The sequence below is a fragment of the Nerophis lumbriciformis genome, linkage group LG21 (genome assembly GCF_033978685.3).
Source record: "Nerophis lumbriciformis linkage group LG21, RoL_Nlum_v2.1, whole genome shotgun sequence".
In the NCBI taxonomy this organism is placed as follows: domain Eukaryota; kingdom Metazoa; phylum Chordata; class Actinopteri; order Syngnathiformes; family Syngnathidae; genus Nerophis; species Nerophis lumbriciformis.
The window spans coordinates 15,290,534-15,306,331 of record NC_084568.2 but is presented as its reverse complement, the minus strand read 5'-3'; the positions used below and the strand labels follow the sequence as shown (position 1 = coordinate 15,306,331).

The 15,798-nt window shown below is 36.0% G+C and overlaps 2 protein-coding genes across 6 annotated transcripts in view; both read left to right on the top strand.

The window, feature by feature from the left end:
- The first annotated feature begins 175 nt into the window (after window positions 1-175).
- On the top strand, window positions 176-8,299 carry pomgnt2 (protein O-linked mannose N-acetylglucosaminyltransferase 2 (beta 1,4-)). 3 transcript variants are annotated; one of them, XM_061982878.2, is made up of 3 exons: window positions 176-1,136; window positions 4,442-4,538; window positions 6,113-8,299. In XM_061982878.2, exon 3 carries the CDS (start codon window positions 6,162-6,164, stop codon window positions 7,929-7,931), a length of 1,770 nt encoding a protein of 589 aa, XP_061838862.1. In that variant the 5' UTR covers window positions 176-1,136; window positions 4,442-4,538; window positions 6,113-6,161; the 3' UTR covers window positions 7,932-8,299. The 3 variants fall into 3 exon arrangements, with proteins under 3 accessions (XP_061838862.1, XP_061838861.1, XP_061838857.1); XM_061982877.2 differs by having other exon boundaries at window positions 4,434-4,538; XM_061982873.2 differs by having other exon boundaries at window positions 4,383-4,538.
- A 2,965-nt stretch (window positions 8,300-11,264) lies between these two features.
- The window catches only part of ano10a (anoctamin 10a), a 29,132-nt gene continuing 24,598 nt past the window's right edge, over window positions 11,265-15,798 (top strand). Inside the window, exons 1-3 of one of the 3 annotated variants that reach the window (XM_061982870.2) lie at window positions 11,265-11,360; window positions 13,141-13,287; window positions 15,334-15,531. In XM_061982870.2, the coding sequence (XP_061838854.1) occupies window positions 13,161-13,287; window positions 15,334-15,531 (325 nt within the window). In that variant the 5' untranslated portion in view covers window positions 11,265-11,360; window positions 13,141-13,160. Of the gene's footprint in view, window positions 11,361-11,970; window positions 11,991-13,140; window positions 13,288-15,333; window positions 15,532-15,798 lie in introns of those variants that run through there. The other 2 variants (XM_061982871.1, XM_061982872.1) reach the window with 2 other exon arrangements.

The following is a 15,798-nucleotide window of genomic DNA, read 5'->3' as shown; positions in this document are numbered from 1 at the left end:
ATATTTAATTTGTCATACTAATGTAATCATATTTAATTACCTATGTTTAATTGCTCATATTTAATTAGTCATATTTAATTAACTACATTCAATTGGTCATATTTAATAGTTAATTAGTCATATTTAATTAGTCATATTTAATTAACTACATTCAATTGGTCATATTTAATAGTTAATTAGTCATATTTAATTAACTATATTTAATTCGTAATATTTAATTGACATGTTTGTTCTGTCAAATTAAATTGGACATATTTAATCTATCATATTTAATTTGCCATATTTAATTAGCCATATTTAGTGGTTGCAATCATGTGTTTTAGATTAATTTTAGTTTAGCACTTTTAATACACGGTTTCTTAATATTTGGTATTCTTTTAAAGGTTTAGAGGTGAAAATACAGGATAGATACCATATATAAGAAGATTTAAAAAATTACACATCCTTTAAGTGGACTTTTCAAACTATTTTATCAACGCTTCTTTCTACACTGACAAGGAGTAACGGTACAAATAAATAATTATATCGTTTACTTACATCTGGATGGTACATGAATTAGACATTAATCATGAAAGACAATGCTGGAATTAATAATGCTTATATTATATAAAAAAATGTTTTATTTGAATTGAATGCTGTGTAATGTTTACTGTGTTGTCAATAAATTTACTTATAACATATATAATATATAAGTATATATATTATTTATTTCGTATGAAAACTCATTACTATTAAAGCACATTTTTATTATAATATTAGTTTTTATAGTTACAAGTCAAATATTGTCGATTTGCAGGAACTGCAATTTGCAAATAATGTATCATAAACATGACACAGGAAAAGATGCTCATGTTTTAATTGTCCAAATTAAAAGCTCCAAATATTTCTAGTAGTTCACGTTATTCGGCTGAAAGGGACTTTGGTTGAATAGTGGAATAAATATTGAGTAAATAAATTCTACCGGAGCGTCTACGCCGTTTTATTTTGAAAATCTGATCAATTGGAAGTGCCGCTGACATTTTATTTTGGCATTTCCTGTATGGCCTGCACCGGAAGTGACTACAGTGGAGGTCAGCGCTTGAAACAAAACGCTTGTTTCTGGAATATGTCGATAATATTCGGTCTCCTGCTGAAAGGTAAATATGTAATATTTGTTTAATCTCTCTTCTTCTTTTTTTTAAATAATCAGTCAGCTAAGCTGATATTTGATAAAAGACGACCTTTAAATGCTTAAATTCACTCGCATCGATGATCCACAGACATTGACAAATGATAGCATAATTATCTTAATACATTATTATTATATAATACTTCATGGCGATAACTATTGATAGTAATACATCATTATTTTACAAAACGTCATGTTAATACTTAATGATAATTATGCACCATTATATTACAATACATGATCAAGGTAATAATGGATGATAGTAATACACCATTATACAATATATCATGATAATACCTAATGATAATAGTACATCCATATATTGCAATACATCATTGTAGTACTCACATTTGTAAATATGGCAAATTCTCCAATAAATGTTGGAGAATTTCCTGCGAGCAGTTTTGTTTCATTTTAGAAATCATTAAAGGGGAACTGCACTTTTTTTTGGAATTTTGCCAATCATTCACAATCCCTATGTAAGACAAGAACACATATGTTTTTCTTTTTTTTAATGCATTCTAAATCGTAAAATACGGCAAGTACGAGGTGGCTAACAATGCAGCTAATGCGGGTACTCTATTGCGCACTCTAAAAAACACCTAAGAACCACCAACAATCCTCCATTTACATGTCGTCACCTGAATATTAACCAAGTATTAGCGATATTGTTATTATAAGCGCTAACACTGAGGAACTACTTTTACAGGGCTCAAATTTAACCATGGCAACCTCGGCAACCGTCGTTTGCCGTAATGCCCTAAAAAATTGACCAACTTCAGCGGCAAGAACATGCCGTGACCGCCCTTGACTTTTTACTTGTTAATGGACGAGGGATGTAACGGTAAACGGTATCAGGATAATTCGCAATAAAATTCCAGACGGTTCGTAATACCGTCTAATTTTTTAATTACCATAAACCCGTCATTTATTAATGCATTTTAGGCAACACAAAGCCAGGCGCATGCGCACTAGCGTCGCTTGATAATCATGAAGGAATTTGCTTGGGAGATTTCCCCTTCGGATTAAACGTGTGTGCTTAAGAGCGCATTGCTGTGTTTAGATGGAGACAGGTGTGGACAATATTGGAGACGGACGCACTTGTCCCCACACTAAAAGTACACAGGGAAGGATAAAACTATTTGATGTTGCTTTTATTTTCTCAATACAGCGTCCATCAGCTGCTGTGACTGAGAGTTAATGACGTAAGTAAACATGCAGCAGGCGATGTGTCGTGAACGTTGTCACAACTTGTTTATAAAGTTTTTACTTTGTTGACAGGGAAGTTCACTCGTCCTTTATTTATCAGTATTCAAATAACATCAATACTTGCAAAAATGTTTTGCCTTCTCATTGAATTGAACAAAGGCTGTGAAGATTGTGTATTTGATGTGTGAGATATCACTTCTCTTTATTTTTGTTGGCCAAACTCTTGTACTGAACCACAAGGAGGCGTTGGAGAAGAACAAAGCTTGTTTATTAGACTTCATCTAGCTGAACTGCATTGTTTTATTTTTATATAAAAAAGTAAACACCATGTTTTTTTTACATTACTTGTGTTTTTTTCATGTCAAAAAGGTATTACTTCAAAAACCATTTTTGTGACACAGCATTTTGTTAATGTTCTTTTGTGTATAGTTAATTCCTATACGACATAATTCTACTCAAACTCTTAATGGATCTGTCCTGACTCCTGATACATCATCTACATGAACATATGAATGTACATCACTTTAAAAAATTAATAAATAATTTAAAAAAATAACTACCTCCATTAAAATGTAAAAATAGAGATTAAGGCATCATGTAATGACAAAAAGCTGACAAATTGCGATTATTAAAGAATAATAAATCCTAATACTTGTCGATAGACATATAGATAACGTTTATCTATAGTCTCTTTATTAGACATTACAAATGACATGATGGTATTAAGTTCACACCCCAACACTGCTTTACCTAACAATCAGTAATCATGATTTCAATATTGATAACAATAAACTTATTACTTTGGCCATAATTTGCAGCCCTAGATCTCATACATGAACACTATTTTTATCTATAGGACAAAAAGTGCAGTTACGTCTTATGGCCATCAGGTGTCATCTTTCAACATTTATATATATATATATATATATATATATATATATATATATATATATATATGTATATGTATGTATGTATATATATATATATATATATATATATATATATATATATATATGTATATGTATGTATGTGTATATATATATATATATATATATATATATATATATATATATATATATATATATATATATATATATATATATATACGCATGCATGCTTTGGAGCCCCTGCCTCGAAAGAAAATAATGTTTGCCTTGGTGCACTTCCAACTTGCCTTGGTGCCCTAAGATATGAGCCCTCCTTTAAGGCAACACTTGCCTTGACCTTAAAATGTACAAATTTTAGACCTGCTTTTAGAGGTTAGCCCTTAGCAATACTGCTACATGATGATTAGTGTTTCACTAAAGCTTCATCTGCTTAGCACAGAGTTGATAAAACTTATAGATCTTCCTCCCTATATTCAGGCTCAAAAATATAAGTTTCTGGATCATAATTTGTCCCAAAGTAGTCGTCGTCTGTCATGAAGTCCACCATGATTAGTAGTTGTTGATATTTTTAAAGGAAATTGCGAACGTTGTGATGCGCTCTGTGAAATTAATACGCCCAAAAATAAAATTTCTGAGCAAAATAACGTAAATATTACATGTTGTTGTGAATGTGCCTGTGACTACATTACATAAATACTGTACTTACAGCATGTACATAAAATGTTGTTGGAGGTTTTTTTAGAAGGCTAGGCGGAATAAATCGAATCCCATTTCTTGAAATGTTAGCCGTCTCTTGCTATCGCTTAGTTATGATTTAGAATGAAATGAAAAAGAGAATGACATATGCGTTCTTGTCTCACACAGAAGTTGCGAATGAGACGCAAAATTGCAAAAGAAGATGAGATGAGATGAGGATAAAAGGACCATAATGCCACTCTGTATTACCTATCAAAACACACACTAATAATACACACAATTTTAAAATGTGTACATTGATATTTAGTACTTATTATATTATTTTGATTATTATTGTCTGTATTAGTATTGTCAGTCAATTACATGATTGTTGATGTGAACAGCATAAGGTATATTCATCATTATTATGATATTTGGTATAGTAGCGTCATGTCCTGCTCAGGAACATGTGACATCAATTCCTTGTCCCCGAGATGAGCAGCAGGATTCCAGATGAGGAGCACCCCTAGAGGCCATCAGGGACATTGCATGGAGGACACCTGGAAGACATCCAGCATGATCAGCAATTTATTTCATAGGCAAGTGAAATATGATTGGATGAGTTTGCATGAAGACACAACACACATTACTCTTTTAGCCAATACAATCTCAGATTTTTATACCATAAACTCTTACTGTTAAATTGTTAGCCTTGTTTCTCTTTGACCTTATTTTCATCTTACATGCTTGAACTTCTTTCCTTCCCTCCCGTCTTCTACTTCCTCTCTCCTTCCCTCCCGTCTTCTACTTCCTGTTTCCTTCTCTGTGTCTTCCACTTCCTCTCTCCTTCTCTCTGTCTTCTACTTCCTGTTTCATTCTCTTTGTCTTCTACTTCCTGTTTCATTCTTTCTGTTGTCTACTTCCTGTTTCCTTCTCTCTGTCTTCTACTTCCTGTTTCATTCTCTTTGTCTTCTACTTCCTGTTTCATTCTTTCTGTTGTCTACTTCCTGTTTCCTTCTCTCTGTCTTCTACTTCCTGTTTCAATTTCTGTGTCTTCTACTTCTTCTTTCCTTCTCTCTGTTTTCTACTTCCTGTTTCATTCTCTCTGTCTTCTACTTACTGTTTCATTCTCTGTGTCTTCTACTTCCTGTTTCCTTCTCTCTGTTGTCTACTTCCTGTTTCCTTCTCTCTGTCTTCTATTTCCGGTTTCATTTTCTGCGTCTTCTACTTCTTCTTTCCTTCTCTCTGTTTTCTACTTCATGTTTCATTCTCTATGTCATCTACTTCCTGTTTCATTCTCTCTGTCTTCTATTTCCTGTTTCATTCTCTCTGTCTTTTACTTCCTGTTTCATTCTCTATGTCATCTACTTCCTCTTTCCTTGTCTCTGGCTTCTATTTCCTGTTTCATTCTTTGTGTCTTCTACTTCTTCTTTCCTTCTCTCTGTCTTCTTTTTCCTCCTTCCTTCTCCTTATTCTACTTCCTCTTTCCTTCTCTCTGTCTTCTACTTCCTCTTTCATTCTCTGTCTTCTACTTCCTGTTTCATTCTCTCTGTCTTCTATTTCCTCTTTCCTTCTCTCTGTCTTCTACTTCCTGTTTCATTCTCTCTGTCTTTTACTTCCTGTTTCATTCTCTATGTCATCTACTTCCTCTTTCCTTCTCTCTATCTTCTATTTCCTGTTTTATTCTCTGTGTCTTCTACATCCTCGTTCCTTCTCTCTGTCTTCTACTTCCTGTTTCATTTTCTCTGTCTTCTATTTCTTCTTTCCTTCTCTCTGTCTCCTATTTCCTGTTTCATTCTCTGTGTCTTCTACTTCCTGTTTCATTCTCTCTGTCTTCTATTTCCTCTTTCCTTCTCTCTGTCTTCTACTTCCTGTTTCATTCTTGCTGTCGTCTACTTCCTGTTTCTTTCTCTCTGTCTTTTACTTCCTCTTTCCTTCTCTGTCTTCTACTTCCTGTTTCAATTTCTCTGTCTTCTTTTTCCTCCGTCCTTCTTCGTCTTCAACTTCCTCTTTCCTTGTCTCTGTCTTCTATTTCCTGTTTCATTCTCTTTGCCTTCTACTTCCTCTTTCCTTCTCTCTGTCTTTTACTTCCTGTTTCATTCTCTCTCTCTTCTTTTTCCACACTTCCCCCTGGTCCTCCTTCCCCCTCTCTCGTCTGCGTTACTGGCAGCAGAGGCTTGCCACTGGCGTAGTCACAGGTTGGAGTCCTCAACAAGCGCAGGATGCACACGTTGGTGTCGGGCTGCAGGATGAGTTTGGCTGTGCTTTTCAACGGGCTGCTGGTGTCCGTGGTAGCAGCTCTGCTTTGGGAGTATTCCAAGTTAAGAGAGCACGCCGCCATGCTGGAGGAGGAGCTGCACATGACGGGGCCATCCCAAGAACTCACTCAGGCCCATCTGGACTATCACCTGGCCCTGCGAGCGCTTCAAGAAGATGGCACCCGCATGGTGTGCAGCAGCAAAATGCACACCGATCGCATCTGCCGCTTTGATGACCTCTGCTACAACGCGGAGGCAGAAGAGTTTGTCTTCTTTCATTCCAACTCCTCCGTCATGTTGCCAAACCTTGGTTCCAGACGCTTCCAACCTGCTCTGCTGGACATGTCCTCGGTAGAAGACCACAGTACGCAGTACTTTAATTTCCTGGAGCTCCCGGCGGCCGCTTTGAAGTTCTTGCCCAAGCCCGTGTTTGTGCCAGATGTGGCGTTCATTTTAAACCGCTTCAACCCCGACAACATCATGCATGTGTTCCATGATGACCTTCTGCCGGCCTTCTACACCATGAAGCTGTATTCCGACCTGGACGACCACGCCCGCTTGGTGTTCATGGAGGGCTGGGGGGAAGGGCCGCACTTCGACCTCTACAAACTGCTGAGCAACAAACAGCCTCTTCTCAAAGAACAGCTAAGGAACTTTGGAAAGCTCATTTGTTTCACCAAGGCATACGTGGGCTTGTCCAAAATGACAACCTGGTATCAGTACGGTTTTGTGCAGCCACAGGGGCCCAAAGCTAACCTGTTGGTTTCGGGGAACGAGATTCGTCAGTTTGCCAAAGCTTTTTTGGATAAAATGAACATCACGAGAACGGCCAAGAAAGCTGCGGACGACAAATACATCGTTATGTTCAGTCGCTTAGCAACACGGCTGATAGTCAATGAGGCTGAGTTGATCATGGCGCTGGCTCAGGAGTTCCAAATGAAGGTCTTCAAGGTGTCCCTGGAGGAGCAGTCTTTTCCCAGCATTGTCCAGGTGGTCAGTGGGGCCTCCATGCTCGTCAGCATGCATGGGGCTCAGCTCATCACCTCTCTTTTCCTCCCCAGAGGAGCAGTGGTGGTGGAACTGTTCCCTTTTGCCATAAACCCAGAGCACTATACTCCATACAAAACCCTTGCCACTCTTCCAGGCATGGACCTTCACTATGTTTCATGGAGGAACACCAAGAAGGAGAACACTCGAACCCATCCCGACAGAGCTTGGGAACAAGGAGGCATTGCTCACTTGGAGAAGGAAGAGCAAGAGCGAATCTTGACCAGCAAAGAAGTCTCACGCCACTTGTGTTGCCGCAACCCAGAGTGGCTCTTTCGGATCTACCAAGACACCCAAGTAGACATTCCGTCACTCCTTGATGTTGCCGGGGAGGCCGTGAAGTCACAGCGCGGCTTCAAGATGTCCAAGCCCGCCAGCAAGCTCCATCCAGGCCGGGTCAGAGAAGCCCAGTGTCAAACCTCGGTGCAAGCTACCGACAAGGCAAAGCTCACCGTCTCCTGGCACATCCCCTGGAATCTGAAATACCTGAAAGTCAAAGAAGTCAAGTACGAGGTATGGATTCAAGAACAAGGAGAGAACACCTACATGCCTTATATTCTTCCTCAACAAAACTACACCTTTTCAGAAAATATCAAGCCTTTCACCACCTACCTGGTGTGGGTCAGATGTATATTCAACAACAACCTTCTGGGCCCTTTTGCAGACGTTCTGCTGTGTCGAACTTAAGCAATGTGCTGCTCTACCTTCATTTCAGCCACATCAACATGCGAACCAGACATTTTACAATGCAGCCCAGTAGTTACTTGTTCTTAGAAGAGAGGAAAATAAAGTCTATTGCCGTTAAACATGTTTTATTTCTTTCAAAGGTCTTTTTATGGTGGCTTTACAAAGTCTTTACTACCCTATGAACCCTCTCTTCTCCCCTTTCCACTCAAAAACTTTCATCTCGTCCTCCACATGGGTCGTAGATTCCATAGTAAATGTCCAGCCAGATGTCTGGCAACTAGTTTCTTGCAGAAAAAGTGAGACTGTAGCTCAGTTTGTGACAACATTTAGTATTGGTAGTCAACCCTTAATCACAAATACCTCAAAGGGCTGCAACCTTGGCTGTAATCCCACATCAGGGCAAGAAAAAACTCAACCCAATGGGACGACGATAAACCTTGGAAGGGACCGCAGATGTGGAAACCCCCTTCCCCCTGGGTGACCAGTGCAACGGATCCACCGTGGAAACTGAAGACCTCTCCACGCAGGCAAGGGGGGCAGAGCAGAAAATCAGAATCAGAATAATTAAGATTTTTTGGCACCTCTACTGCTTATGTAATACTTATTTTGTCTTGATTACATTATTTTTCTTCTACGTATTTGCTGATTTAACAAGTTTAACCAAGTATAAAGCCAGGAAGAGTAAACTATTTTATGTTAATCTATCAGGGGCAAAATGTAACAAAACAACGTGAAATAAAAGTTATTAATTAATTTGTGTTTGATAGGAAAATGTGTTTGATTCATCACTCTACCAAGTGTTTAAGTGTCCATAAAGCAAACTCAAATTAGTACTGTCCCTGCAAAAAAACTATGTTTGTTAAAATACAGGTTTTTTAAATTCAGTGGGTACAATTTCAGTGTCAAAGAAAAATTGGTGCAGAAAAATTAAGTGGAAAAGGTCAGTGTAAAAACTTTTAGTGTAGAAAAAATCAGTGTGATAAAAATTTGGTGCAGGAAAATTCAGTGACAAAAATCACTAAAAAAAATTGGTGCAGAAAAAATCAGTGACCAAAAAAACAGTGTAAAAACTTTTGGTGCAGAAGAAATCAGTGTAAAAAATTTAGTGTAGGAAAATTCAGTGAAAAAAAAATCACCATTGTAGAAAAATTTGGTGAAGTAAAATTCTGTGAAAAATCATCATTGTAAAAAAATTAGGTGCAGAAAAATCAGTGTAATAAAATTTGGTGCAGGAAAATTCAGTGAAAAAAAAATCACCAGTGTAGAAAAATTTTGGTGCAGAAAAATTCAGTGAAAAATCATCATTGTAAAAAAATTAGGTGCAGAAAAAAATCAGTGTAATAAAATTCAGTGTAATAAAATTTGGTGCAGGAAAATTCAGTGGAAAAAAAATCACCATTGTAGAAAAATTTGGTGCAGAAAAATTCAGTGAAAAATCATCATTGTAAAAAAATTAGGTGCAGAAAAATCAGTGTAATAAAATTTGGTGCAGGAAAATTCAGTGGGAAAAAAAATCACCAGTGTAGAAAAATTTTGGTGCAGAAAAATTCAGTGAAAAATCATCATTGTAAAAAAATTAGGTGCAGAAAAAAATCAGTGTAATAAAATTTGGTGCAGGAAAATTCAGTGAAAAAAAAATCACCATTGTAGAAAAATTTGGTGCAGAAAAATTCAGTGAAAAATCATCATTGTAAAAAAATTAGGTGCAGAAAAAATCAGTGTAAAAAATTATGTGTGATACAATTTGGTGCAGGAAAATTCAGTGAAAAAAATCATCATTGTAAAAAAATTTGGTGCCGGAAAAAATCAGTGTAAAAAAAATTCAGTCTACAAATTTGGTGTAGGAAAATTCTGTGTCAAACTAATTTGGTGCAGAAAAAAAATCACTGTTTAAAAATTAATTGCAGAAAAAAATCAGTGTAAAAGATTAATTGCAGAAACATTTTGTGCAAAAATATTTGTTGCTTCAAAACTCAAGACTCACTTCCTGTAAATTAAGACTGAAGCGCCTCATTGGCTGGTTCCGAGACAGGATTCGTTTCTTCAGTGTCAATTTACCGGAAGTGAATCTTGAGTTTCTAAGCAACAAATATTTCTGCACTTATTTTTTTATATTACAAAATTAATTCCAAAACACTGTACTTTAACAAAACTAAATGTTTTTACAAACACACTTTGGTCATGTATCGCTTAATTTATAGAAATTGTCAGCATAATTTGATGCAAAAAAATTGCATTCACAAAATTCGAACGCAGTAACACGTGGCTTGGCATTGTCTTGCTGAAATAAGCAGGGGCGTCCATGATAATGTTGCTTGGATGGCAACATATGTTGCTCCAAAACCTGCATGTACCTTTCAGCATTAATGGTGCCTTCACAGATGTGTAAGTTACCCATGCCTTGGGCACTAATACACCCCCATACCATCACAGATGCTGGCTTTTCAACTTTGCGCCTATAACAATCCGAATGGTTCTTTTCCTCTTTCTTCTGGAGGACACGATGTCCACAGTTTCCATAAACAATTTGAAATGTGGACTCGTCAGATCACAAAATACTTTTCCACTTTGCATCAGTCCATCTTAGATGAGCTCGGGCCCAGTGAAGCCGGCGGCATTTCTGGGTGTTGTTGATAAATGGCTTTTGCTTTGCATAGTAGAGTTTTAACTTGCACTTACAGATGTAGCGACAAACTAGATGGTGAAATCCCTAAATTCCTTGCAATAGCTCTTTGAGAAATTTTCTTTAACTGTTCGACAATTTGCTCAGGCATTTGTTGACAAAGTGGTGACCCTCGCCCCATCCTTGTTTGTGAATGACTGAGCATTTCATGAAAGCTGCTTTTATACCCAATCATGGCACCCACTTGTTCCCACTGAGCCTGTTCACCTGTGGGATATTCCAAATAAGTGTTTGATGAACATTCCTCAACTTTCTCAGTCTTTTTTGCCACTTGTGCCAGCTTTTTTGAAACATGTTGCAGGCATCAAATTCCAAATGAGCTAATATTTGCAACAAATAACCCAGTTTTCCAGTTTGAACGTTAAGTATCTTGTCTTTGCAGTCTATTCAATTGAATATAGGTTGAAAAGGATTTGCAAATCAGTGTATTCTGTTTTTATTTACTATTTACACAATGTGCCAACTTCACTGGTTTTGGGTTTTTGTAATTAAACATGAGCAGAAACACGATACAAACAGGTATACATGAAAAATAATCATATACAAATCAATGCAATACAATTAAATTGATTTCAGAGCAACAAGTGATTGTTTAAAAAAGTAGAAATAAAGACAAAACCTAAAACCTCCTCCTCTACCATCCAGCAGGTGGCGGTAGTGCGCTGCCAACCTGGATAGGCAACAAGCAAAGTAAAAGAAGAAAGAGCTTCACTTTCAGGAAGTGGTCTTTAGCGATGACATAAACGGTAGGAACATGTTCATATTTCTTCAGTATATTCCACCTAACATTACATTTGGTATTCAAAATGCAGTTTGTAACATTTGGGATGACGTGACAGTGTGTCATTAATGTTGTACTTTTGTTGTGTACAAAGACTTTTACGCCCCAAAAATACTCGGAATGTTCTCGAACTACCCCCAGCTTGTTATTATTAGTCCTCCTTAACACGATTTAAACTCACATTTGAACACGACAACAACAGCAAAAGTTGAACAAAGTGCTTAAAGGCATGATAATGTCAATAGAAAAAGTTTAAATGACACACACTTCAAGTTATTCTATGTTTATTTAAGTAAAATTATGTTTGCTGACAGAGATTGACAGTCTATTTTGTGTTTACTTATTTAAGATAAATACACACTTTTGGCATTCTAATTACAATGGTTAAAAATTCAAATTTAAAAAAATATATTGCATTGTTATTATGTTATTATTATATATTGTAATTACATTACAGCCTAATTTAGTCTGAAAATAATTATGACTGTAATAAAGTTTGTCTGCAATAATTTAAGTTGTTAAGCAACTTAAATGTTTATTTCTGCAGGTAACCATGGATAGCAAGGCAAAACACATGTCTCAAAATCATAATCAGGTGTGTAAGACAGGTAAAAAAAAAAAAAGAACACCTTTTTGCTTTGTGTCTTAACAAATGTGTGATATTATTTCATATCAAATGTTACTGATAAACACAAAAGGGGCTGTTTGTAAAGCAAAAAAATACAGTGCACCTGGAAAGTATTCACAGCACTTCAGTTTTTCCACATTTTGTTATGTTACAGCCTCATTCCAAAATGAAACACATTCATTTTTGTCCTCAAACTTCTCCACACAATACCACATAATGACAATGTGAAAAGTTATTTATTTTTTTTGCAAATGTATATACTGTTGCGCTTGTAACGCAAAGCAAGACAACTTGAAGTATCTTTTGACACACAAAAACGTGTGCGCCGTTTATTCATCAATGACGAGAAGGAATGACTCCTAATATCAAGCGACTCAAAATGGCGGTCACAACAAACCCCCACTTTTGCGAAAATCTCCTGACGGTCACTTAAAGGGGCCGCTGCGAATTACTCACTCTTAACTGCATATATGAAGGCTAAAGAAGAACAACATTGTTATGTGCACAATCGAACAATGACAGTGAATAATGATGACAAAGTCAAGTAAACAGGTGTGGTGAATTATGTACTTAAAGCAACCGCTATAATACAGTACTTGTTTATTTCAATCAATCAATCAATCGATGTTTACTTATATAGCCCTAAATCACAAGTGTCTCAAAGGGCTGCACAAGCCACAACGACATCCTTGGCTCAGATCCCACATCAGGGCAAGAAAAAACTCAACCCAATGGGATAACAATGAGAAACCTTGGAGGCGACCGCAGTTTGTCCTGTGTCCTCCTGTTCCTCACTGACACAAACGCCTCCAACTGTGTGCCAATAGTTTGGCTGGCTTTCTGGATCAGTTTGTCAATCCTGTTTAAGTCCTTTTTGCTGGTGCTGCTCCCCCAACAAACCACTGCAAAGTACAGGGTACTGGCCACAACTAACTGAAAAAGATCTCCAACAGCTTGCTGCACACATTAAGGGATTAATATATTATTATATTTACACATTATGTGTATGTAATTGATATTTTAGCCAGCAGTGTGCATACCTGGCTGTACAAGTTGTGATAAATCATTGTTTCATATTGTTGCTTAAGTTACCAGGATGTTGTTTGTTGTTTGACAGGTGCTTTGTCACACTTAATCATGATGGAGTTTTCTCGTCGGGCATCCGGCCATTTCCCCCTGGTGGTGGTGGAGCTGTCAGCTGACACCACGGAAGAAACTGCTGCATGGTTAGTGGGCAGGATGAGAGAAAACCAGAAGGACGGAGGTAACATCATTGTGCACGAACAATAGATATTTTTATACATTTTACTGGGGCTGTCAAAGTTAACATGATAGTAATAACCAGTTGATGAAAGTTTCCTTTCACTGCGCCCTCCCCCCTCCCCAAGTCCTGTGTGGCCCTTTAAAGCTCATTTTAGACCAGGGGTGTTCAAAGTGTGGCGAGTGGGCCATTTGAGGCCCGCAGCTACTTCTTTAGCATTGTAAAAATACCATCAAAAATAACATAAAAAGTGGAATGAAAGAGCAAACAGGTGAAATGTAATAAGAAAAAGTAGCAATGTTCACTCTAATCATACATACCTGCCCTGCAGGCTGTTTTTTTTTCTTTGAAAATGCCATTGCTCGAAAAATGATAATGAATCAAAATCAATATTGTTTTTTTTGTATATATTTTGTTCAAGACTCCAATTACTTCAATTACTTCACATCAAATATTTCACTTTGAAATATTTATTTGGGGAAATATTGCATAGTTTGTGTGTTTGCCATAAAAATAAAGTTTTTTTTGACAAAAAGGTCATAAAACAACCAAACAAAAAAACATTAAAAACAAACAAACTAATAATCGATGGATGGACCTAAAGTAGATCTAGAGACTTAAGCGCTGAAAGTAAAAAACAAATGTATGACTTATTTTTAACACTTTTATGAGTAGGTGCCTTTTGGATCCCCATTAATATTAGTGGGACAGACTTTTTTTTTTTTTTATCAGTCAATGATGTTATGAATTATTTATTATCCAATTATCTCACATCAGATATTCCACTTTGACATTTTTTGGGGAAAAACATAATACGGTACATATTGTGTATTTTCCTTAAAAAACAATGTTTTGACAAAAAATGGCATAAAACAAACATACATATATATATATATATATATATATATATATATAAATAAATATATATATATATATATATATACACATATATATATATATGTATATATATATATATATATATATATATATATATATATATATATATATATATATATACACACCAAAGTTAAAGTACCAATGATTGTCACACACACACCACACATATACACATACAGTATGTGTGTATATATGTTTGTGTGTATACATACATATGTATGTGTGTATACATATATATGTATGTATGCATATATATATATATATATATTTATTATCCAATTATCTCACATCAGATATTCCACTTTGACATTTTTTGGGAAAAAACATAATACGGTACATATCGTGTATTTTCCTTAAAAACAATGTTTTGACAAAAAATGGCATAAAACAAACATATATATATATATATATATATATATATATATATATATATATATATCTATATATACACACACACTAAAGTTAAAGTACCAATGATTGTCACACACACACCACACATATACACATACAGTATGTGTGTATATATGTTTGTGTGTATACATACATATGTATGTGTATATATGTATGTGTGTATACATATATATGTATGTATGCATATATATATATATATATATATATATATATATATATATATATATATGGTTATATATGTACTGTACATACATACATATTTTTTCTTCACTAAAATAGGGACTTTTGTCGGGGCTGAAACCAATTATTGATGTTTACATTATTTCCTATAGGGAATTCTGCTTCACTACGAGAACTTTTCCATTTACGAACCACGTTCAAGAACCAGTTATGATTGTATATCGAAAACTTAACACACTCGCTCCACAGTGCATTCATCAACAATAAATTCAAGCCAAAAGAAACGTCCGTTGATTAAAGCAATTGCTCCTCCTGTAACCTGATGAATGATAGTCAGCACAACTCGCCCTGGCCAAAGTAAAACCTAACAATTGTCGTTATTTAGAGTGTAGACTGCATGTTAATCTGAATCACAATTGCATTTTTTATGTTTTTTTTTTTTCATGATTTCATAAGATACTACTAGTTACTGTCTATCAAAGTTGTTATCTACTTGACAAGAGTGTGTTTTGTTCTCCCAGTTAGGAAAGTCTTTCTATTCTGCTGAATGTGATTGTTTAGGTTCTGAGTTGCTGGTGGAACGACTGAGCTATGGAGTTGGGCCTCAAGGAAGTGAGAAGCCCAACATTTTTCTTGTGGGCGCCTCCTGGAAGAGGCTCCTCATTGGTGCTGAAGATTTGGGTCTCTTCAAGGAGTTCAATGATGGATCCATGAGAGGCTTCACAAATGTCAACAGACACAACTTCAAAGACTTCCATGGTATGTCAAAGATGAGATTTACACAATTTCATTGTCTAAAAGTGCACTCATTACCCTCTTTTCTTTCACATGATATATACACCACATGGCGGCGCTCTTATTGCAACCCTGACTGACTTGAAATTTCTCACACTACTCAAAAGGCCCTTTCCCACTGCAAGAACCTTTTAAGTAGGTTTCATATTTTCCCGGGTAAATAGAACGTTTTCACCAAAAACGAGATATCGACTGATTATTGGCCGATTATTTGGTATTTTGACATACAGT